The 25,032-nt window shown below is 54.4% G+C and overlaps 4 protein-coding genes across 4 annotated transcripts; 1 reads left to right on the top strand and 3 right to left on the bottom strand.

Moving 5' to 3' along the window:
- Positions 1 to 26: 26 nt before the first annotated feature.
- J7T55_010185 (uncharacterized protein) lies at positions 27 to 1,943 on the top strand (the record flags this gene model as incomplete). Its single annotated transcript, XM_053131384.1, has 3 exons — positions 27 to 732; positions 1,096 to 1,217; positions 1,308 to 1,943. 3 exons carry the CDS (start codon positions 27 to 29, stop codon positions 1,941 to 1,943), a joined length of 1,464 nt encoding a protein of 487 aa, XP_052990611.1.
- A 937-nt stretch (positions 1,944 to 2,880) lies between these two features.
- On the bottom strand, positions 2,881 to 4,751 carry J7T55_010184 (uncharacterized protein; the record flags this gene model as incomplete). Its single annotated transcript, XM_053131383.1, has 2 exons — positions 2,881 to 4,523; positions 4,637 to 4,751. The coding sequence occupies 2 exons, from the start codon at positions 4,749 to 4,751 to the stop codon at positions 2,881 to 2,883; spliced, it is 1,758 nt and encodes a 585-aa protein (XP_052990610.1).
- Positions 4,752 to 7,576: 2,825 nt separating this feature from the next.
- Positions 7,577 to 11,488, bottom strand: J7T55_010183 (uncharacterized protein; the record flags this gene model as incomplete). The annotated part of the gene is made up of 3 exons (XM_053131382.1): positions 7,577 to 8,318; positions 8,376 to 11,263; positions 11,321 to 11,488. The coding sequence occupies 3 exons, from the start codon at positions 11,486 to 11,488 to the stop codon at positions 7,577 to 7,579; spliced, it is 3,798 nt and encodes a 1,265-aa protein (XP_052990609.1).
- Positions 11,489 to 12,162: 674 nt separating this feature from the next.
- Positions 12,163 to 13,608, bottom strand: J7T55_010182 (uncharacterized protein; the record flags this gene model as incomplete). Its single annotated transcript, XM_053131381.1, has 3 exons — positions 12,163 to 12,386; positions 12,451 to 12,831; positions 13,071 to 13,608. 3 exons carry the CDS (start codon positions 13,606 to 13,608, stop codon positions 12,163 to 12,165), a joined length of 1,143 nt encoding a protein of 380 aa, XP_052990608.1.
- Positions 13,609 to 25,032: the final 11,424 nt, after the last annotated feature.

Genomic DNA, 25,032 nt, shown 5'->3' with positions numbered 1-25,032 from the left:
CGCTACTGCGCAATCTGCCCTTCCCCATGTCGAGTGTGCATCTTCCTGCGCTGCAAGGCGCAAGCCGCAGTGACGCTCCAGCTCCCTCTCCCCTTCGCGAGGCTCGAGTACCCATGAGCTATCGCATGGATGCTTGGGACTTCGTGGACCAGCAGGACTCGTCGCCTCTTTTCAATGGCCGTATTCCTGCCGAGATCCGCACTCTCATCTTCGAATTCACACTCGCCGAGTCTACTGTACCTGCATTAGACCGCCCCGTTCCGCATGCTTTCTTTGCACGTGACGACCACGAGAAGCTCGACGATGAAGCCAACATGGAGACGAGCCCGGCTGGCCAGGCTGACGACCAGACAGAAGATGAAGGTGCTGTCCAGACGTCCGACTCCTCCGAGGATCGCCCAGCGCCGGCAGTCCAGATGCCCCCAGCCTCGTTCCTTTTTCGTTCCAGGGACGTCACGTCCGGCTGGGATTGGCTTCGGCCTGGCTTCTCAGGACATAGGAAAGTTCACACAGCCCTGCTGAGGACCTGTCGACGCGTTTACATGGAGACCTACCAACTTCCATCTCAGGGCAGCAAAATCTTCTATACCGCAAAGGGGCCAACTTGGTGCTCACAGTCCCCCAATGAATACCTCTCCGGGCTTGCCCCAGAAGCCGCTCGACACATTCGGAACCTGCACATTTTCCTCGAACCGTCGTTTTTTGACAGCGAGCTGGTGGATCTGGTGACTGGTATGCAAAGGACTCTTAGAAGGTTTGGGAGAAACCGTTTGCCGAGAAACGCCCTACCTATACCCCAGCCCCAGATGCTTAATCTCCCGCCGTTCTTTACTGCCCACTATCATTCTTTTAATATCCCGCCTCAGGCGCCTGCTATCAACCCACCTCCTGTTGGTCTCCTTTACCAGATTCCTCTTCCTGGTAACCCATCGCAGATGCTTAATGTCTACCAACATCCTCCTCTTGGTCCCGGGAATCCTCAAGGGTCACCATGGGAGCCCTATGAACCGCAGGATACAGATCCTGCAGCAGTAATGCGCGCCTGGCACCTAACAGAGCATCTCACAAGCTTGCGTATCTATATGCGTCGCACAGACTGGCCGAGCTGGGAGCACAATGCGCCACTAGTCATCAGTCCCTTCGTCGTCTCGCCATACCCAACCACGCCTCGGCGTATGCGGGCAAGCATGCGCGACTCATTCGAGGCCGACCAAAAGGTAGAGCCGCAGCTACGATATTTATCGCCGAGCATATTCCGGGAGTGGGGATGCTGGGGCCTCTTATTCCTGCAGATGCCCAAGCTCTAGACGCTCAGCATCGACTTCGAGACGTCAGAGGACAAGAAGAGTGAGATGGAGACTATCGTGGACTGGGCTCATCAGCACTGGCGGTTCCCCGTGCTACGGCGGCTTGCTGGTGACTCCCGCGACCCATTTAGCCGAGAATCGCTTCGAAGGGGCCGCTTTGTCCGCCCAGTCAGCCTCGCGTCATGGTCAGAGGACCTTGAGACCTTGACAGCGGCGGACGAGCCGGTGCAGAAAACCAGCTGGCGCGGCTTGCCCTACCACTTTGCTGAGCAGTGTCCTGTCTGCAACGTCAAGTGGGACACACCGAATGGGACGCCTGACTGTGCGGAGTGCAACAAGAAGCATAGACTGACAAGCCTGGGGAAAGGCCCACAGTTGCTCGTGTGGACTGTCAACTGGACGCGGAAAGTGCCGCCCAAAGACCCAGAAGCGCGGGCGAATACCGGAGAGAGTAGCAGAGAGCCAGAGGATCAGCTTCGGCCGGGGAGGGTTCCCGATCCACGGGAGGACGGCGCGCCGGCCAACAGTGAGGGCATCGAGAGTCACATCCCGGCTATGCTTCCCGAAGACGCGCAGCACGGTACGCGCCGTCAAAGGGAGTTGGACGAGCTGATGAACAGGGAGGTGGTTTTGTAGGCTGTGCTTTACGCTTTTGTCTCCCGACGAGGTCGCATTTGCGATTTGTGGTGTCTGTTCTCCGAATCATACGAGCGGCTTAGACTCTTCGCATGAGGAGAAAGTCGGTCTCTACCTACTGAGGAAGGCGACTCGAGAGACCGGACGACGTTGGAAATTACTTCCAAAGCAGGATTTTGGGGTTGAAAAGCCTACCATCACACGCTCTCCAACGCCGTATCGTTCACATGGACAATATCTTCCTCTGACGGGAATAATATCCGCCCCATCGCATGCAAATCTTTTGCGCATGCCGATCATTTCTGGCAAGAATTAGGCGAGGCGGTCACAGTATTTTCGTACTTCCACATGGCCCATTTTCGTCCTGAATCGCAAGTTTTCGAGATTCTCTGCTCATTAAATAACGCTGGTGGTATATGGTAAACCCTATCATGCCATCCGTTTTTGAACCACATGCATCCTTCCAAAATGTTCTCCCATGACTCGGCCGTGTCCAAAAAAAAAAAATCCCGCTATGTGCAATGATTTGTGCCAGAGTATCCAGTCTTCTGCAGCATATCTGGGAATATGCAACGTTGCTGGCTGCGACCCGGGCTTGTACCGTATGAAGCCATGAGGATGTCAAAGGTTGCTTGTTCGTATGATGGGTCTCCGTGTAATCGCGTGAAGGCTCGCTTGATATGAGTCTGGCACCTGCTACCCAACCCAACCCAACTCAACGCAAGACTCCAGAAGTCTGCGAGATCAACCTTTCGAGATATCCGTGCTGTCGGGCCCGTATTCGTTGCGAGCTGTTCACCTCATCATATAAGTTGAGCGCCCCCCCCCCCCCCCACGGGCCAAATGGGAACCGGGGCTCGCGATGTCTCTGAAAATCTGTCCCCGTGCCTGCCTGAGCATGATTTTGAATCTGACTGTCCAACCACTTTGACGCTCGTCAGGACACCGTTTTGAGCGCGCCCATCGCTCTCGTCGACCGATACTGTAATTTTGGTGGCGCGCGACTGTCCTCATCAGTCCCATCATCAACCTCTAATACCGCGCCAGATGCTCCAAATGGGCTCGGCTCCGAATCCGCTGTGAGTTTGTTGCCATCGAATCCTCCGGTAAATAATCTCCCACTCTCGCCACCGCCCTTCCCAGCGGTCGGGTTCGCCGCCGCGAGGCTAGCGCGTCGCATACTTTGTGGGCGGTAGCTCCTGGGGCGAGCTGGTGCCTGACTGAGTTTGGCCTCGAGCGTTTCGTCCTGATCCAACATACGCTGTATTTCCTTCTCCGCCGATGTTTTGGTCCCCGTGAGCCGATCCTTGATTTTGACGATCTCGTCGCTGCAGTCACCATCCCTTAAGAATTGGTGCGCGGCGTGCTCGCACATGGATTGGACGGACTCAAGGCCCTTGTCCAGCTCTTCGAAAACGTCAGGCTGCTGGGAGTCGCCGAAGCCCAGGCCAAAAGAGGAGAATGTGGAGTAACCACCACCAATTTTGGGTCGCGCGGCAGGTATGGAGCTGGGCTTAAGGGCCTGCGAGGGAGACTTGAGGCCGTTACCGTTACCGTGACCATTTGTGGCTATTGATTCGCGTGCGTTGGGCGGCTGGGCGGGGCTGATGGTCGGTGATGGCCCGTTGCCATTGCTCTGCTCTGGTCTGCTCTCGGTAGCACCCTCCGCAGGCTCCCCGTTCCCGTCCGGCAGGTCCACATCCAGTTCGCCGTCTACCGCTGGTGAGACGTTCATGGGACTCACCGTCTGCGGTGGTATGAAATCTGGGTTTGCGCTCCCATTTAGATGGGGCTCCTCGTCCGACGAAGACGAGTCGTCGTCTGGCACCTCCAGCTCCGCCATCTTCTTGATTTGGGCGACCTTGGCGGCCATCTTGGCCTTCCGCATGAGGTTCCGGCTCGCACTCACGAACTTGACTAGCTCCTCGAAGAAGGACTGCACGTAGCTATCATAGTACACCATAACTAGATTGCGATTGCGATACTTGCTGGGCGTGGCACCCTCGACCGAGAGCATCGACTCGGCGGCGGCAGCGCGTTTCTTGCTCAGTTGGGTCCTCCGAAGCGTGGCCCGCGCTTGGGCCGAGGCAATTGCGATCACCTGGTTCGTCTGTCCTTCGACAGCAGAAGGGCTTAAGGGTGGTTGACCATTTCTCGAGTCCTGCTCCTTGTGCGGCCTGTCGACGCCCCGCCTGGATGCCACAGATGCCCGCCTTGCCTCGTGTGCAGCGTTCTTGTTCTCCGCAGGGAGTGTTCTCCCTGACGCCAATACCTCTGGGTGTGCCTCACCATCATCGTTGGGCTTGAGCGACTGAGTGGAGCCGCGATTTCGCACAGATCTGGTGGACTGCGGCCGGCCGTTGGTGTCCGGGCTGCCTGTGGACTGCTGTTCTGCAACCTCAGCCAGGTCGAGCTGCCTTTGTTCAATCTGGCCGCTGAGCTCGTCGAGTCGCGTGGCCCAGTCGGGGCAGTGCTCCTTCAGGTTGCTCAGGGCCTCGATCGCGAGCTGTACATCCTCGGGGACAGTCGAGGCGTGGGGGGTCCGCCGTGAAGACGGGCCCTGCGCAAAGACGGTTGAGGCTGGAATACTGGGCGGCGAGTTGCGGCCGCTAGGTTACTTAGACCTAAGCAGCCGCCGATGGAGGAGTAAAGTTGTACAGGGCTTCCGGGTGCGACGAAGGAGAGCGACTGACGGTCGACAGGAGGGCAGGACGGGCCCAGTCTCGAGCGGAGGCGGGAACGGGTCGGGTCCACAATATGTGATGCCGGTGCCGATGCCGATCGAGATGGTAGGGCGTAGTCTACCATGCACAGTAAGGTCAGAGGACGGCTGGCGTTGAACAGCTCGGGGGCCACACAGTGTATTGAAGCCAGGCCGGTTGAGTGGTTCTGAGAGCTTGTGACGACGGATGGTCGGGTCGGGTCGGATGGGGTTGGGCAACAAACAAACAGCCAGCCAACGTCAACGCCAACGTCAACGAGGAGCTCAGCCGGCGGGGAATCTGTGCAGAGGAGCAAGGCGGAGCGGATCTGTCATTGAGCTTCCAGTGTGTGCCCCAGGTCCGCGGGCGGGACGGGAGGTCAATTGAGGCAGAAGCAATGAGGATGGGTTCTGCATGTATGTGTATGTATGGGTGGATGTGTGATTCGTGGGTGTATCGAGAGGGATGGGTCCTAATTCTCGAGTCGACGCGATTCCATTCGATTTAATTCATCAGGAGACTACTGCTCAGTAGTACAGCATGGTCGTGTGTCTGTGTGTATGGACCAGGAAGAAAAGGCAGTGGGAAGCAAGGGTCAGGCAGGCCAGGTAGTTCCTGGTTGGCAATCCATCCAAGGTGTCAAGGTCAAGGAGCCAACGGAAGCTTGAGTTAGATGGAGGGGAGGAAGTGGGGAGCAGAGCAGGTTGGGAGGGGGGAGGGTCGTTGACGAGGGATGGTTGGATCCTCGGGTCGGGATATAGTGACGAGGGTCTGCCTCTGTAGAGAGCACTGGAATTCCTAGAAGCAGGAGACTGACGACGAATCCACAGCACATTCGTTTCATTCTTGACCCCCAAATCCGACCACCGTCCACCTTCGCAGGAACACAATGCAGTGCACTGACTGTGCACAGCAGTCCTGGACAAAGGAGTGCTTGTGGGTACATGGTGAACAATCTATCGTCCCCGTTTTAGGCGTTCAAAATAATAGTGGTCCTCGTGTAGATTTAGATTTGGCTATATTTACAACCACCATGTTCCATCCGTAAGGACCGCTCTCCCGTCATCGACCTCCAGGCAGCAGCATTCCGCTTCATTCTACGCGATACCAGCTTGACTTGCCCGACCGTGCCGCCTTGCTCGTAGAGCAAATTGCAGATCGATGTCGTCAGCTTATTTCATTTCTTCAAACCTTGTCGTATGTATTGGCTTTGCAGATTTCCTGGATCTGGGCAGACAGCCCTGCTGCTCATCTTGTGTCATTGGGGGGGGGGGGCTGTTGGTTGAATTGTGCCGTTTTGTGCTGTGATATGCTGCGTTGGGACACAACAGTGGAGTCGATTGCGCAAGTACAACAGTGGAACGAAACTGGCTCCCTGCTTCGACTCGACTCTTTGCATGTTTCAAATCCTCCTTGTCCATTCATCTTCTTGAATGATCATCGCCCTTGTGTCTGTATAGAAGCACTACTAAGTTCGTCAACCACGGTACAATGCTGAGAGGTGGGTCAGGCAAGTTATTGATAGACACACACGCCAGCGAGCGCCTTTGGTCGGACACGAGCAAATAGACCATACTATGCAGAAACATAGTTCCCGGCCCTGCGACAGAATTGGGTCTATGGCTGGCTCCAGTCTCCACCGCCCAAAAGCATGTCTGCGCTACTGTACAGCATGAGGTCGGAGCCGCCGTGGCCCCAAATCTCGCTATTCGTGCACGTCGAGCTGCTTCTGCAGCGGCGGCCAAGGAACAGGCAGTTCCGCCTGGCTGCGCGGAATTGACTTGCATGTCCTTCGTAGCATCCATTACGGGCCGTTGAGCGCCTGTGCCCAGTGCCTAGTGCGTGGTCCGACTCGGCATGGCGGCAGTTGATTCAGCCCATACCACCTCGCACGGCCGGACAGCCGTCGTACTGCGTGGGTCTGGATGCGGCCAGCCCCTTCGGAGGGGAGGGAGGGGGAGGTCGAGCATGAAATGCAACGCTGTAAGAGCAACTCTCGGTGCCTTTGTTGCGACTTGGTGGCGCATCGAGTCCAACCTTCCGCTTCTCCTTTGGGGATGTTTCGTCGAGCTGGGTGGGACTCGGACCAAAAGTCAAATATGTGCGCATTTCAATGCTGCCACAGAGCGCTTTAATCATGAACATGAGGCCCGCGCTTTCCATTCGCCGCCTTACGAGACGTTGTGTCTGTATTGCTCTCGGTTGCTATAACCGTTGCTCATGTCTGTTCGCCGCAAACTTTCCTGGTTTCATCACAACCACACACATACCCCTCGCAATTCAAAGACTCAACAGGAAGCCTGATCCGGGCTGGGATGACGCCTGTCGGCCGCCTGCGAATCATCCCATTGCTCGAGCCATTGGCCGCGAGCTCTTTTCTTTTGGCCCCGATGCCGACGTTGAGCCTAATTTAATAATACCGATGTCCAACCCAATTCGTGCTAAGGACTGGATTTCGTTTTCCCCGTCCCCACTAAAGTGACAGGCATGACACGTGGGATGAAGTGTGGGAGCTAGGGCCAAGAGTGGATCGTGAACTGTTCCACCTGCCCGCCTGCAAGAGAGATTGCTCCTTGGCCCCTCAAGTCCTTCCTGAATGACCTTCCTGTCTGGTCCAAGACTATTCCTCGCGACGTCACTGGCACTACTCAGAAGTCGGACAGCTGCTCCTGTGCGACATTGAACAGAATTGTTATAGGCTTGATGGCCCGTGTCGCCTCAGCCCGTCGGTTCCGATTTGGGACCCGTTAGATGGGGGTGAAAGCTGACTAGATTGATAAAACGACCATCTTGGTGGGATTCCGGGATGCTGTGACGGAGGATAAAGCCCGAGTATCCAATGCACGCAAAATGGCTTGTCTCTGAGTTGCCGTCGCAAGAACATCTTCCCGCCGCTAGGCCTCCCAGGTTCATCGAGAGATTGTCTGTGTTCTATAAGCCGAGATCCGATCCGAACTGCTTCAGGACCCCCTTCTCGGCCGTACCCCAGTCCACACCCTTGAGCCTCCCAGCCTTGTCAGCTTCACTTCCAGAGAGCACGTTCCAGAGCTCGTCGACGACAGACGACCTGACGCGCGGCCAGGGGTGTAGCATCAAGGCTCCCAGCCTCTTTCTCGCCTCCGTCGCAGCTTCTCGCCTTTTCTGCTCTAGGATGTCATTTGCCATCGGTGCCAGTCCGACGTTATTCTCGCCTATGCTCGCGATGCCCCCATAGACCTTGACGCAGGCGATGAGCTTCCGCACATTGCCGGTCTTGTAGCTTGCCTTCTGAGCCTGGAGGCAGAGGCTCTTGAAATCAACCGTTTTGGTCTTCCGGTACAAGCCAACGGACAAGAGAAACGCAATGATTTCCAGCGTCGGCACTATGACCCGGTCCTGACCCTGGCGGGACTTCATATTGCGGTAAAGCGAGATACACACGCGGTCGAGGTTCTCCTGGCTCACATCGCAGTATTCGCAGAGTGCGGAGCGACAAGCTATCACTAGGTCTTCGTTGCCTGTGTCTGCTGAAGTTACATACCCTGCCAGGAGCTCATCCATGAACTCGTCAGGGCCTGGGCCGTTTTCGGTGCGAAACGATTCATGAAGCCAATCATCGTGGGTTGTGAGGTTAAGTAGGAAGAGGAAGTAGTCCTTGGACCAGCAAGCGCGTCTCCTTAACTCCGATGATGACCTGTGGCTGCGTCAATCTTCTCTCCTGCCGTAATGTAGAAGTCGGTCTGTGACTCACTTTGAACATAAAACCAGAGCCAGCGTGGACTGGGCCTCCGGTCTTACCTTGTCAAGCTTCTCAGCAGCCAGCCGTATAATAGGTAATAGAAGGGCAGAAGCCGCTGTGTGAGAGGCCACTTCTTCTGGTCTTGCCTCTGGCTCCGCCAGCAACGACCACAAATGATTGGTAGCTTTTATGGCGTGCAAGCGAACATGGGATCCCACATCGCCTCTCGCGTCCGTCGTGTAGTCTTCCAGTGCTTCTGAAATCAGCTTAAACAATGTCTGTACATTATACCTCAGCACTTCGCCCTGAACAAGACTCTCAAGTATCCACACGCGCATATGCACATTTTTGTCCTTTTCCCAGCGTTGCAGCAGAGTTCTGGGAATTATTCCTGCCGTTGGTTTCGCCACCTGTTCCTGCGATATCGATGCAACTGCATGCGACCTTGTGAGAGCCAACAAGTGTCCTTGAATATTTCCAGCTCGTGGTGCGTCTAGAACAGTGTTCGCCCAACCTTGGATGAGTTCATCGCGCTGGAAGGGCTTCAAAAAGAGCAGTAACGTGAGTGCAGCCTCGGATGCCGCGTCGACTACCACTTCTTCCGTCCTAATAAGACAGGCATTCAAGATACTCGGTAAGAGCCTGTTGACCCAAGCAGGCGGGAAGTCTTTCGAACTAGGGCACTCCGCCAGCCGGGATACTGCAGTACTCGTGGCAGGTGTTTTTAAGGACGATAAGAGACGAGGTCCAGACAACAGATAAGCCGGCGTAATGGTGTCGAGACCGAGACATAATGCTTGGAGAACCGGAAATGAGGAGGTAAAGAGTCGGCACGCCGCCTCTGCTATGAGATCTGGGCGCCGAAATGTCGTTGTCTCAATGAACGTAAGGTTTGACTCCAATTCAGACAGCAGTCTCTCGATTATGGGCGCTAGTTGTTGCTGATGCTGTTGAACCTGGCTGTGTTCCACCAGCTCTGGGATTTGGTTCATAATTGAGGCCATAGCTAGCAGGAGGCCGTGTCTTTCCTCAACCTGGCGAGGCTGCAGTATTCGTATGGAAGATATGATACTGCCAAAGGATTGAGAGATGACTTCTGAGCTGTTTGAAGCCATCCGTGCAAGCTCGGCTGTGATGATACCATAGGATGTTGCTGCATATCTCCTAACGCGGTCGTTGGCGTCCCCTAGACCTCGCCAGCCAAGGACAGCCTCCAATATGGCATCTCCGTACTGCGAGTGTAGCTTCGTGGCTTCCAGAGCCACGCCTTGCATCGCTCTGGATCTCAATGCCACAGCATGGTAATCCACTGTCTGTACAATCGCGATACCCTTCTCAACCGTATCAGGATGCCTGCCGATGAGTTCCTGCAAAGCGGCTGAAGAGCCACGCCGGATGTTGCCTGCAGGGTCCAGACATGCTGTGACTACCAGGTGTGTAGCGAGCGACTGCAAAATAGACACATTGCCGTTTTCACGGCGCTCTTCTTCGATGAGCTCATCCTTGACTGCAAAGATTTCCTCAGTGGAGTAACGTCGCGCGAGAGCCCAGACACCGAAACAGGCTGCATCACGAACATTAGCTCCGACAGAGACTCCAGATGCGCTTCGCTGCTCAAACGAGAGACCCAGCAGTAAGGCTCGCACGATCTTCCCTAGACTCTCTGGGGGTGGCGAACGCCGGTATAAGAGATAAGACAGGGTGAGCATGAGCCCATGCCACCCAAGAGGATCCACTGAAGTCAAGTCCTTCGTTGGTGGCTGCCAAGTGGACGACTTCGATTCTGATGTACGATCGACGACACGAACATGCTCGTCCAGCGCTTGTAGAACGGCATCCACAACTTGCGAGGCCATTTCCCTCGACAAGTTGAGGGTGATGACTCCCAAAGCTTTGCTTGCCGCAAATCTGACTGGTGTGTCTTTGTCGGACAGGCTTCCCAGAAGATACCGCACGGTAGTCTCGACAAGCTGAATCCCTGCCATGTCTCGGCTTTCTCTTGTCAATTTCGACACAGCAATCGAGCGCATGACTTTGACAACCATCTTCTTCGCAACTGCAGACGACTTGATAGTGTTAGACGTGTCGTCTTCGCTCCACATAGTAGCATTTACAGTGTAGAAGACCTTGGATGAGTACTTTTCCACATCAGATGCGTCAGCAGATGATAGAACCCCTGCCAGGAAAGCAAGCACTCCAATGAATGTGTAAGAATTCTGACTAGGTTCTCGTTTCAACCCGTCATCGCTTGTAGAGTCGTTGCTATCTGAGCTTGGGTGTAGCGTGAAAAGAGCCCAGTCGATGAGAGCGTGCAGGATGCCAAGTTTTTGCATGTCCCTACGCATGGCCATCCTCACTAGAAGGGCCTTTGCCGCATCTCTTTCTTTGCCTGGTGAAGCAAGATACTTGGCTGCTAGTGGCAAAACTCGCACAGTAATGCTGGGAGGGTTGAACGGCCAGAGGAAGCCCGGGACACCAGCTAGGTCAACATCATGCATATAGACCGAGGATATCGTTGCTAGGTCGAACGGTGCGAACATGAGGTGAGACAGCCACAGGAGGACGACATATCGCTCCTCCCAGGTCCACTGAAGCACATCGTCGTCCGAGCCTTGGTGCCTCTCTGATTCTTCAATAGCGGACAAAAGGAGCTCAAGGTACCGGGTCTCAACATTGAGGAAATTCACAATGACCTTCTCACCGCGGACTTTGCAGAAGGTGTAGATTAGCTTGCATATTGCCGTCGGAAGTGGCATCAGCAACGAGGACGTTGTGGCAGCTTCTATGGTCTGCCTCCGCCTTGTCTGGTGATACTCCAGGAAGGCCGCAGCGAGCATAGGCAACCACTGGGGCAAGTGTGGATCAAGGAGCTGGGGCAATTCTTGAAACGGGTCAAGAAGCTATTTAAATCAGTCAAAAAAATGACGAGCCATACAATAGCACCATTGTTGACTTACATTAGACATAAGATGCGACACTTCACGTGCACGCACGCGAGAGCGGACACGGCCAGCCCCATTTGCTTTGCGCAAAAAGGGCTTGAGGCGGTTGTCAAACTCAGCAATTAGGTCTTTCGACACAGTCTGCAGCTTGATGTCCAAGTCTTCCTCGGGTGCGTCTTCCATTTTGACTCGCTTGGCCGCGACGGCAGGCTCTTGGCTGGTCGGAAATTCTCTTTATGGGAGCAGCCCAGGTGGTGAAGGTGAGATCAAGGGTGGGGTCTATCCTACCACAACTTCCCACAGTGTGAATTGAGTACTGGCAGTTTTGGCCAATGCTTCAATCGTTGTCAAGCCTTGCCATCAGATTGAAGCAATAAGCAGGAAAGCTATCGGGTTGTCTGAAGATCCTGGCCGCAAAAGGGACGTGTGAGGGGAGATATGGGCCGGCGAAAACAGAATGAACCTCCTGAGGACTGGCAGTTGATCATTTGGGTCGGCTCAAACCCTCCAGGGTCTGCAGCCCACAATGCCCCGTTGGGGGGGGGGGTGCGACACATTGATCATTGCATGTGCGTCTGCATTTCACGCTTGTCTCACAAAAGTTTTTCGATGAAGCGAAATGACGGGAATTTCGATGCCTATGAATGATCTAAAAGCCTAAAGTGGTCATGAATCAAGTTCTCATTATCTACACCCCGAGGTTGATAGAGGTCTGACAGCATATAGCCTTCTTCTAACTACCCAGCCCATTTGCAGTCGATATATCTCCGGTGCTTTGGCGAGCCAATGACCTTGAATTCTCTAGCCGTATAAACATTTTCATTTGTGCTTCTTGCCAACTACAACCTCAATCTAGCTTAGAATACGGCCACCGCAGCAACGAGCGTATCCAATGCCGAGCTCTGGGTGCTTGCGTTTGGGGACCCGCCCGCCGAAGGAGGACCCGACCATACGAGGCCTAAGAAGTTGCTGCTATTACGGTCATTGTTCCATATTGAGTCCGCGTTGTCCAAGATGAAATTCCGGAAGTCATCTTTCGGGGCCTCAACTTGCAAGTAGTACAAGTTGCGCACAAATATACCTGGCAGTGTCTGAAGTCAGCTCATCTATAGATATCTTTCCAGCAGCGGGCCTGATTCACTGACCCTTAAATTGAGACCCATCGTTACCGCAATTATTAGCCTCGCAGCTCTCGTGGAGAATACCATCTGTCGAAAGAGCTTCTACTGCAGCCTCCGCGATCGAAGTTGCCTCTGATAAGTAATCCGAGTCACCGGTGGCTTTGAAGAGTTCAACCAGCCCACCAAGTATGACACCCTGATTGTAGCTCCACACAGTGTCTCCATTGTTAGTGCAAGATCCATCTGAGTTGATATCGAGTCCATCATTGATCAAGTTATTGTCGTTGATCATGCCGCTGCCCTTGAACCAGTCCCACTGGTTCCTGGCGATGCTCAAGTAGGAATCAGACTCGCCAGCCCGATTTGCCAAAGAAGCAGCCACGGATAGATAGAGCTCATTAGCGACTGGAATCTCAGGAGTCAGCCACCAATACATTCAAAGATAGTCACATCTGGAACGTAGTTCCCCGGTATAATTGCGTCCAACAGCCTTTCTCATAAGCTGAGGCCTCATTGAGTCCGGCAAAGCCTGTGAGACGATGGCTGTAGGAAATGCCTTGGGGAGGAGGGGGGGTCAGAATTCTTCTTACTGGCGTTCTTATATTTTCTATCCTTGCTCCACCATATACCTCCTCCACAAGTACCATTCACACCACCTTGCATGTCTGCGAAGATACTTTCAGCCATGCTTAGATAGTTTGTGGAGCCAGTGACATCGTATGCCCTTATCCAGGCTAAAGCCCACCAGCCCTCGTCGTCGTAATAGTTGTTGATGAATCCACTGAATCCCCGGGAAGCGAGGCCGGACGTGCCTGAGACTGGGGATGCAGTGTATCTTGATTCGAACAAACGCATGCTCAAACCTCTTACCAGCGTCTTAGTTGCCGTTTGACTAGTCTGTTGGGCTTGAGTGAAAGTATTGGAGAGCACGTCTTCCAAGCCCAAGTCCTCTGCCTCATCAGCGGCCAGGGCAAGAAAGTCTCCCAGAACGGTGAGACAGTTCGCACTGTTCCACCAGCCAGTCGTTTCCCAGAGCCCATCTGGCTCATCGTAGAGGGTCTGTAACGCCTTAATGGCTGTCACGGAGTAGTCGATATAAGTCGCTTTGTCTGAGGCTGCTACGGAGAATCCGAGCAGGCCAGCTTCGGCCAGCCATAAGGAGAGGCTCCTGAAGGCCACCATATCCGTTTTGAGGTATATTTTTGGCCCTGTATTGATATCTAGATCGACCAGGAGAGCACCTAGTCGACGAATAAGATCGAAAAAGCTCTTAAACAACGAGGAGTGGCACACTGAAATGAGTATGAGGAGCACGAGAGCTATGCAAAGTGGTCCAAAATGCATTTCTGGAGGAGCACCTCGACTAGAGCGCTGGCTTCGACTTTTGAACCAAGCAATAGCTGTCTGACAACGCATCTGGGCACCATCGTGTGGGCTCAGCTGAGCCAGCGTTCCCTTGTGGCCCATGGCCACAGCCTTGCAGGTCAACCTGGGGTCATCTCATCTGAGGTCACTCACACCAACCAGAATATTGTGTGGATTGCATGGCAACGCGACGAAGAGCTTGAGTGGAACGACCCAGGAATTGGAAGGATTTCAATGACCGCAAGGCTTTCTTGGTCCCACGTCCGTAGCATGCGGGTCTACTGGGATGGCTTGGTGGAGAGCTTCGCAGCTTCTCGAAGGATGACGCTCCCAGCGTAGCTGACGGGCACCACAATCGGACTGCCGCCCTCGGAACCAAGTGGAGCAGATGACTGGTTCGTCGGATGTTTGAAGCTTATGTTGTCTGGTTGGCTCTCGCGTAACCTTTCCTCCCCCTCTTTGGGGACAGTTGCATCGACAATTGCTCTTGATGGTCAAGAGTCAGAATGTAGACGAATGTCGCACCAGACACGCCGTCACTCAACGGCACTTCCTTTGGGGACTCTGAACCAAAAACGCAAATGCCATTTGAATACCTCTGTTGCTGGAGGCGTCGATTGCTTGCTCATCACTGTATTCTCCGTAAAGAGTTCCTGTCAGCAATTCCGCCACAGTGCAATCTTGTTGCCTGCTGTAGTGGGGATACCCGGAGGCCGTCAGCCGCGATCCTTCCATCATGCACAGCCATTCATAATCATAATCACCAGTAAGTGTTCTGCTTTGGTATTTTGGTCGCCCTGCGAGCTCCTTGAGCACTCGCGGCAACAAGCAAGTTTTCGAGATCTGGAGGAGTCGGTCGGCACTGTAAACTTGGAATGACATGAAGTGGTGACGTGATCCATATTGTATGCAGAAAGTCGTGGCCGATTTGACAGGGGCCTTGCTGGTTCTGGAGTCGACGTCGGCCTCTCAAGAGAGACATTACTGGCCCAAGTTGTGGCCACCGACAACTAGCCACGCAGCAACGATGCGTGCGCTGTGCATCACTGGCGGCACATGAGGTTTGTTGGAGCCATGCAGACGCCTAGTATATGCTGTGTTGTGTTGTTGAAGTAGGACGCCGACACCGCCAGGTGTCACGGGAGGGATAGAGCATGCAGGCCGACGTCAATCTGATGCCTCGGTTCGGACGACAGACGGTCTGGAATGCAGAAGACTGACTCGCCTTCCGGCCGTGGCAACGATGAAACCGAATTCCCCGATGTCAGTGCTTAGCTGGCTGCGGGCCGAACCTCTTTTGCAAATGCCGGAGTGCCTGACTCAATGGTCGAGATGAAGAGATCGGCGCTGTCTCAGATCGTGGTGTCTATTTCACCACCACCTGGGCAATTCCCACGATGATCTTCCACGAGGTGTCCTGCAGATGAGACTTTGCGGTTTCCTAAGACCAGTATTTGAACGGAATTACCCGTGAGACTGGCCTAAAATGAACATGCGATGATGCCCGATCCCCCGATGGGTCCATAGACCTTCGCATCGGCTTGTTGAAGAGAGAGAGGTTCATTCCTGCGGACTTCATTCTTTCTGATCGCCATTGCCCTTCACATCGACGACGACTTAGCCCTAACCCTGGAGACGTCAAGCCGCCTCTCTTTGACCACCCACAGAGTCACCAATATCAGGGCGGCCCTATCCTTTTCAACAGACATGCGGCATCAATGGTTTTCTTCAGCCAAGTCGTTCCTCCTCTCCAGTATCGAGGCCTTGTGCCAACATAAAACGGCACAGTTGGTGCTTGAGAGGTCGAATATCCGGACATGTCCAGAGCAAATGATGGGGTGCCGGCCAGGACAGAGGTTCTCGGGTCGTGGTATGTAGACAGAGGCTACAATGTGAAAGAGAAAATTAAGAGAAACCAGTCGGCTCATGGACGCATATTGTGTTAATCTAAGGTCTCCCTTGCGTTCAATTCTTGCTCAGTTGCAGCACAGCTCACTGAAATTAGCCGTTAAACAGGGTGTTCCACGGACAAGAATGGGTTCAGACCAAGCCAACGGGTACAAAATCGCCAGCACAAAGTCCGTACCAGGTCTTCCGGACGAGACAGTCTCATTTTGGGATCAAGACTTCATCGAAGCGGTCTGCGTAATGGACTGCCGACAGATCCGGTGATCGCGACCAACTGGTCAGGCTTTTCCTTCTTTGACTCCATGTTTTCCAATTGGCTCATTTCGTTTGTTCATGTCTTTTCTCTTCACCATTTCCCCCTCACACCATCATCTGGGCCAGGACAGAACTGTGAGACTTGTAGCGATAACCAGTGAGACACTCGATTGCAAGAGAGCCGCAGATCAAGTGATCAAGCTCAAGGGCGACGTTGCGCTTCCTCGTGCGTTGGAATCTACCCGCGTACTCATTCGGAGGCGATCAGCACGACGTGTCAATCGCTCGATTTGATAGGACGGCAAGCTGTAGCATGGGCTGTTGACCGCGAAATTACTTTTCCTGTGCCTTTGATCGACTCATCAATTTGCTTTCACGTGTTTCTCTCCATCGCTCGAGCGAGTCTACTATCGCTCATCTTCTGGGCTTTCATGATTCATTTATCTCGAGGCAGTCGGAAACCGTGGGGGCACAATCGACAACAGTTGCCAGTTGGCGTGAAGTTCAGAAGAGGATAAATGTGAGAACATAAACGCTGGCTGAAATACAAAAGTTTGAGAAAATTATCCTCAGAATTTGTCCAAGAAGCCGGTCTGCTACTTTGGTAAACGAAAACCACCTATTGTTATTCCTATCTTCAACTAAAAAGGCACGCGTGTTGGAATATACATTGGCTCAACCTTGGAAGGCTCGCGTATACATTTCGTCTGTGTTCTGCCATCCAAATGACAAGGAATCGATGGTGGGTCACAATTGATCAAGCTCGAAACGGGAAGACTTGCTGATACAGGAACTAAATTAGTGAAAATAAACTAGTCTTGGGCATGTCTATTGGACACAGAGACTGGTACGACCTCGTTCCCGCCACATACATAGCTATACATACACAGTACATGACTATACAGTCACATGCGCTCGACCCACTAGGCGGAAACTACTGTGTAAACCATGTTACAGCGACCAGGTATGACGGGAAGGTCTCATCATGCGTCCACAATTGGTTTACTAAACCAATCTATTGTACGGGTATTCAACCCAGATAGACTGACGCCCAAAAGATGTGGCAACCCCAATCAGCACACGGACAACACCGTACATGGAAGTGGCCGGGGCATGATAACTTTCCAGACATGGCCAGTGACCATTTACATCTAATTTCTTGTATTGCCATGTTTGAGTCCCGGCCGGACGAATATTTCCGGCTCGCCGTTTTTATTGCGGCAATATGCCGCCTTCATTAAGCCCAAGAAAACGCCGATCACGTCGCCGAGCAGAAGCCCCCTTAGACTAGCTTAGACGCAAGCCACCATCTCAATGGCGATGTCACTTTGGCCTAGAATCAAGGTTCTAAAGCTTATGCAGCCCACTGACGTTCCTGGCTAATTCGCTAGTCACCCTGCCGGATCAAGATGCACCTCCCACTTCGTTAGACACACAGCGCCCGGATGACACTGGTTCACTACATCCCGCGGGGAGTTGTGATCTTCCTGCCTCCTAACCCACGGCCCCCAACCATTCACACGCGAGGGCCGGCTCCCTGTCACCGGGAGCCCTCCCAAACCTCCCCGGAGCGCGCAGCCGCACGTCCATTCACGGTATTCTGGGGAGGACCCTGAACAGCCGTTACTTTTCCCAACCCCCTCACCGCTTATTTTCAGATCTGTCGAAAACCTTCCTGATCTTTTTCGCTGGCTTGGTGACCTTCTGGCCCAACGACGCTTGAACGATCTCGGCCGCCGATGGCACGGGTCTGAGCTTCTGCTCCGTCAACCGGGGTCCCGGAGTTTCATTTGCGGGCGGCGACAGCATCCCCTGGCCTTATCACCATGGCCTGACCTGTCTTGATGTTCCCTTTTGCCTGCGGGCCGCCTGGCCACTCAGTCACTCACCACTCACCGCATGTTATGGGCCCTGGAATGAGGCCCGCGCCCGCACACACCGCTAGGGCGGGTGATTGGAATCCGCTCCCGCGAATGTGGCGGATGACAGAACCGCCCACAGCCCTGAAGCCTTGAGGTCCGTGGAGGGGGCAGTGCCAGATCCGGCACTTCCCCGGTCTGGGGCTTCCCCTCCACGATATCAGATCTGCCAAGCGTCTCGTTCCTGCGCGGCAGTGACATCGCCCAATCCGACAGCTCCGGCGCGTGGTCTTTTTCACTTTCACAGCTGACCTTTTTGCCGCAGACGTCACCCTGCCCGGGTTGGCAGGTTGGGCACCGCCCGGGGGGGTATGGCAGCCGCTGCCCAATTCGCCGTGCGGTCTCATCGCTGCTGCGTGGCCCCAGGGATTAGACACTTCGCGAGGCAACCACCCCCGCGGAAACGTTGCGATTTGTTTCATCGCCCGGGCGGTAGATACTTCGGCTGATGGGTGTCAATGATACGCCCGCGCACACGAGCCACCATGCGAGCCTCACTTCGTCGGCCCGAGGGTGCTGCGTGCGGCTTTGGCCCCATTCGTGACCCCCAGATCAGTCCGCAGGAAGCTCCAGTCACGCGACACGTTTCACTGCAAACGAGCACGCAGCAGAGGGCCTAGACAGGGCTGGATCTGCACAGGGTCTCGGACAATTTGGGCCCTGCAACAACACGCGCGCGTTGCCGCTCTTTGCTGGTGGGGCCCCGGCCGGTTTGGAGCGTCTGCTCACAGGTATAATGGACTAGCAATATCATGCTTGCTGTCAGGGGAGTTGAGTCCTGTGAGGCTGGCAAATGTTGGACCATGGCGTCGCACATGAATCTTGGTGGAAGCATACATCGGACGGCTGGACATGTCAAACCGATGGGAGCCGAATTAGGTTCGGCAGCAGCACACTTTCGGCTTGACCGAAAACGAAGGGCAGCAAAATGCGAAGGGGACTGGGGGCTTGAACTTTCCGGCGTCACATCGATCAACCGGGGCCTCAAGGTTGCACAGGCGAAGCAAGCCACGTGACAAGGCGAGTGAATGTAATTGTTGGTCGTGCAAAGCAGAGTGGGTCACACGGGGAGAGGCTCTTGGGCCATTGGCGGCAGAAGCCTCAGCCCAAGGCGACGCACGCATCCGGGCGAGCGCGCCTCAACGGGATCAGGCCACCGACTGGCGGTGACCACGGGAATGCATCGAGCCTCAGTGACTGACGCCCGGGCTTGCGGATCATGCTCGAATGAGACGACGTCCCTGTTGCTCGAAACAACAATACCTAAACTCTATTCCCGATGCCCAAAAGAAGTGCTTTTTATTATTCTGTCTTGTAAGCGAAGATGTAAAGTTGGTGGTGTGTGATGAAAGGGCCAAGCCAGCCCAGGGGTTTTCGCATCGAAGAGGCGTTATTATCTAAGGATACAACAGATCTGTCATGTCGCACAACAGGTACACAGAGCTCGCTTATCTCCAAGGCCCCGGGAAGGGGGCGGGGAAGGGGGAAAGAAGGAACAGATGCTGCGAAGCAAAAGGGCGAGAGTCAAGCTATCATAGACGATGGCACCCGCCTCGAAAAGTGACGCTGTGCGACCGGAAAGGATGTGACGGGAAAGCTGAGAAAGGAAAGACGAAGAGGGACGAGGCAAGCCCCGAGATCGCTTGAGCCTCAATTTTGACTTCGGTTACACACGATTCCACTGCAACATGCTTCTGGTGCCGGCTTGACTAGGTCGGTCGCACACCGCTGCAGACAGTATTGGACGTCTAATTGGAGGGAACTTGAAGTACATCGTCTCGTTTGTGATATACAGGATATTAGTAGAAGGCCCCACGATCTTCACCGGGCGCCTCAATCTTGCCTCGTACTTGCGTACACCAAACTGGGAATAGATCCTAAAACATACCAATTCAATTCAGACAAAGCGCCACCAACACGCCAAAATAAATCCAAACATCATGTAGAGCATGAAAATTCACGGCGAAATGTAACCCGTAACCACATCCCGTGGGGTAATGGTCGGTAGGCCAGCCACCCCTGACAGAGTAAGACAAATCAACCCAGCAGAATTGAAGAAAGAAGTAAAAAAGCACATGGATGACGAAGAGACCCTGTGTACCAGATCATGCCTAGCTTTTTTGTTTTGTTTACTGAAACGCCATCCCTTGACCGCCGTTTGTAAAAAAGTTGTGAATCCTGTACACGCCTGTGCCAGTCTAGGATGATGCCCTGCGCCCACCAACTCCTTCCCAAGCCCAAGGAAACAAGAACACTACGCGGGGAAAGGACCTTCTGGTGGCCGAGAGCGATGTAGGACTAGGGCCATAAGTAATTGCTGCTGCGGAGAACGTTGTCGTCTGTCTGAGTGCCATGATCGAGGTTCGTGCCGTGATCGTCAGGTTGGCCGGAGTGCTGGAAAGCTTAAAACCCCGTGTAACTGCGGAGGGGTCCAGACACAGCCGGGTAAGCTGCCTGGGTGGCTGTGGGCAGGCAAAGGAAGATGATGGTGTGAAGCCCTGCAGCCCCGCTAATGCACCTCGACATGCCAGAAATTGACAATGGTTCCTCGCCGGTAGAGACCAGTCCGTGGTTCGCAGATTTGACAGAGTGCCGATGGAGGGTATCATTGAAATTCATCGCAAGGCGGTCAAAGTCGAAATGTCGTCGTCGTCTCCCGTGATACGTGGACCATCAGTGGCCTCAGTCACAGCACGACCGCCCCCCACGAGCGCTTCTCTGGATTCGTGCTTGGCATCTTACCTCCGAAGCCCACTCGGCTTCGCTCCGATTGCTTCGCCGGGTTGGTTGGTTCCCCGCAGCTCTCAGACCCGCGCGGCCAGGAGTTCTCGTGAGACCAATGATGGCTGGCCCCCAGCTTTGGACGTTCCTAGTTCAGGCCTCGCGCTGGTAAGATCTGCAGGAGTCGTGATGTCAGCTACAATCGTTGAAGGAATGGAGAATGTCCTGTGCAGTCTGGCGTGCAGTGGGATATTCCAAATTTTTGGGAATACGGCGGTTTCCATTGGTACGCAGCCCCAGCAATTGCTCGAATCCAGGCTGGGCTGAAACAACGCTTCTGTGCATGGGCCCGTCGTGTGGCTTGCCAGATCTGCACTGCAGAAGCACAAGCGGCACATCCACACCAAGGATCTAATTCCAGGAGCTGGGGGGGCACTCACATCGAGCTCGAAGGAGCAGGTAGCCAGCCCGTTTGCGCCCAACGCCAGGATACAAGAAAGGAAACTCTCAGTCGTCTGTTCGTGTGCCCCCACGCCGGCTTGGTCGCTATCGCTTTAGTGTGAAAGGCTCCAGCCCAGCCAGCCCCCAACCAAGAGCTGCCCTGGCAGCTCTGGAGGACGTCGTCGTCCGTTTCCTAAGCTCCCTGGGTGCAGGGGCGGCACGTGTGGAGCTTGCAGTATCGGCACTCGAAAATGATGTAGAATGGTCCTGAATGGCAGAGGTTGCAGTGCCACACAATTAGGGTGCTGTCCGACTTGATCACCTGGAAAGAGTGCGCGCAATTGCTCTGGATAGCCATCGTGAGACGTGGGTGGTGTAGGGCGTCAAAGGCCTGCGAACCTCCCGCCCAGGCAAGCAGCTGGTAGGAAGAGGTCGGCAGAGAGCGTGTGGTCGAAGATGGGGTGGGTCCTCCACGTGGAGAAGAGGGAGGCGATGGAGCAGTGAAATAGTGAGCCTGATGGGGCGGTGACGCGCTGGGGCCAGGGCAGATCACAGTCGCACTGGTCTGTCGTGAGTTTCGACAGGGAAAGCCTGACTATCTCAATATCCTAGTCTGAGCTGTTGAGATGGGTAATCCCGGCTAATACCACTTTTGATGGCACCAGAAGGGCGATTTGCGATGGTGGGATATTTTTGGTGCGCGCTGGCCAGTGATCTCTCCACGCCGTGTTCCTGGAAAGCCAATGTTCTGTATGGGCATACACGGGCGCAGCCAAGTATATCTGTCCGAATGATACAAAGGCTGAGATTTCTGGTTCCGCTTCCGCTCAGCGTAAAACGTATCAAGAGAGTAGGGCAGAGCTTTTATGGGCTACAAGCAACGATGTATTGGTGGTTGACGAAGACCAAGAGAGTTTTAAGAGGGGGACGAGTCGTTATCCTTCGATCCTGCCCTGTCTAATCCGTTTGTCTTCGAGCTTTACACACCGGGATGTTGTGGTTGTAGGGCTGCAATGATTCCTTCTGGCCGGATTGAGCGAGGCGGACACAAGCCGTTGAAGTGCGTGATATCGGTGAAGTTCCGATGAGGCAAGCAGCTCTTGTTTGTGTGCAGTGTTGAGTGTGTATGGAGGCGTGGGTTGTGGTGACAACCGGCAGCGATACTGCTATTTGGTCGTACGTACAAGGTTGGGTTATATATCGTGGGGTTCACTTGCTTCGAGAATTCATGGGAACAATTTGTGTGGCCCATCCATTCGTGGGTGGGCCGATACATGAGTATTTATCCTCTGACTTCTACTGCGTATGGCCATGGCACAGGCATGAATGACGACCACACACAATTGCCGAAAGTAGTCTGCCATGACATGTCTCCATTAATTACGGCAGGGAACAAGAGCCGGAATAGAGGCTGCGAATAGGGATCAGGACGAGCTCATGAAAAAGCAGGATAAGGCTTAGGGCGGGTCGGTCCATGAGAAGAAACATGGGTGGACATGTAGAGCGAAGAGAAGTACATTGAGGGTCGCCAGCGAGAGCGCGCTTGATTGCGCCATGAGTTGGGTACAGACAGCACGGCGCGGAGGAAAGAGAAAGAAAAGATTGGATGAAAGAGGGTACGGTAACGGCGCCGAATTCACCGACAACGGTACTCGTTTGGTACCGGTACATTGTTGTCCGAACATACCGTAAAGCTGCTTGTGAAGATGGCTCCTTGGCCGATCAGATTGCCCTTGCTCTGGCACTTTGTAGGCCGAGTCAAGGGTCTGTTTCTGGCCTGCTGCCGCCCCTATTGACCAAAGCACACTGCTTCAGATGGTCAAGCTCAAATGCTGGCTTCAGATTCGAGCATCATCTCGATTTTGCCAAATGGCGAGGTTTGGGGCAAACAAGTTGAGCAGAGCCGGGATCCTGTCCCGATGCTTTCTCATCTCGGCGGTAAGAATCGCCTGTCAGGTGTATAGACCCACCCAGTACCACTTTCCGATGGGGTGGCAGAAGATCACTTGTCGCAGAGCTAAAAACACAGGGGCGACATATCAACACAGCCGGAGTTACCTCTAATTTGCCCTGGACCTGGTTGCGTCGCCATGGGTCGAGGCTGAGGATAAGATTTGCCGCCATGTGGATGGGCCTGGCTGGACCTGCAGCTACGGAACCTTGGATGTCTTCAGATGTCGTGGCCGACCGGATATGAGTATGTCTCTGCCGGTCCTTCGCTTCAGCTCAAGACGGGCCAGCCCCTTGTTCCTTGACGACGAGCTACCACGGTTTTGGACTATGTGGCTCGGCTGTCCTTCGTCACCCGGGCCAGAGACCGAGAAGTCGTTGGAGGGTATAGTAAACGGTGGTAAGAGACTTCAGACGGGTTCTGGATCTCGACTGTTTCGCCTCGGGAACCAGGGTCAAGCTTGCTGGGCGCCGATGATGCAGGCACGCAGCTGCCAAGAGTCTCGCTTCAACGAAAGCGTCCGCAATGCCTGTCGCGAAGCCGAAGCAAGTCGAGCAGGCGGTGGTTCGAGATCCAGCGGAAGCGGCTCAGACCGGATCGTCGTCTTCCATGAGCAGCAGGTGAGATTGCGATTCTTCCGTCATCAGTTGAGCCTTGCTGGACAGGAAAGGCTGGCCGTTGAGATTGGCAGCTAGGATTTTGCGGCCGAGATCCCCGAGGGCAGAACTTAATCTTGATTGCCCAGCACTGGCAGAAGGAGCAGCCTCTCGAGGACAGCTGGTCTGGTGCGGCGCCCTCACGGAGAGTCTGACCTGAACACGTATTTGTGCGCATTGCCGTATGACGTGGGTCAAATACTTGCGAGATCTGACGCCTGGTCAGGGCTTGCCCGCGTCGTCGGGCTCGAAGGCTCGTTGGGGCATGTCGACGATGGTATGGGAATATTCACATGGTCGTCTTGTCAGATAAAATATGTGTGTACGTATGTATGCGTGTACGCCGACAGAGATTGAGAAAGGCTTGGACCGCCTTGGACCGGGACCGCTGCCATCGAGGTTGATTCACTGCGCGAGCAGCAGCCCCGCATGTCGCAACGGCCGATTCCGCTTGCCCAGATGGTCCACGCTTGCAGGTGGGTCCTGGGTCCTGCAGCTCGCGACGTCAGGCCCGTGGTAGGTACTTGGTACTTGGATACGTACCTGGCCAGGAATCGATACCGTCCGGATGCCATCCGCCGCCAGTCGCCAGTTCAGCTGTCTACTGTACCCTCAGTCGACTTGTCGTCCATCCCTTTCTTTCTGCTACAGTGGACCTGAACCTCAACACATACATACACATACGAGATCTCGCCATCTGTTCGACACGCGGTGAGAATGTCGTCAATGCCTGCCCTTGCATCGGTAACAGCAACTGAGGCAGAGCAAGGCGATCCTCCCGCCATCAGTCATTCTGCTCCACCGATCCTTTCTCTGGCTGCAGCTAGCTACTGACGTCTTTCAAGGTGCTCACTTAGACAGTCCTTTTGAACCCCAGCATCATGACCACTATCCCCGAAACTTGGTCTCACCAACGGTCGGTTGCAGTATCGTCATCACCCAACTCGATCGACCTACACCCAACGCTTTGGACCCCTCGGGCACCAAGACCAATCCGGTCACCCCTGCAGGCTGGCCCAGGTGCCTTGGAACAGTACATGTACGAGAGCCCCTTCCGGCTCCTGTGCCTTGCTCGTGGACTCTGCAGTAGATGCCTATTTCGAGCCTCGCTAGGGCCTCAATCAATCGGAGCTCACATTATCGAGATCCTGTCAAACCGAATGGCCTTGCTTTGGAGCCAGGTCCTCAGATTCCTATTCGGTCTCGTACAAACAGAATCGATGCTTGGACGTCTTGGCCCGAAGAGACCATCGAACCCAAAGTTCACTCTTGTATATCTGCTCCGAGAGCTCACGACGGCTACATGTGCACTGCATCCGATGGTGAATCACACATGATTTGCATGGGTGACCTTCCGGTGCCGAGCCCTTGGATCCGGTGGAATGAGGAT

This window comes from Diaporthe amygdali (assembly GCF_026229845.1).
Source record: "Diaporthe amygdali strain CAA958 chromosome Unknown NODE_26_length_719862_cov_65_716256, whole genome shotgun sequence".
Lineage (NCBI taxonomy): Eukaryota > Fungi > Ascomycota > Sordariomycetes > Diaporthales > Diaporthaceae > Diaporthe > Diaporthe amygdali.
The sequence above is the reverse complement of the archived record's forward strand: the minus strand, read 5'-3'. Positions and strand labels throughout refer to the sequence as shown.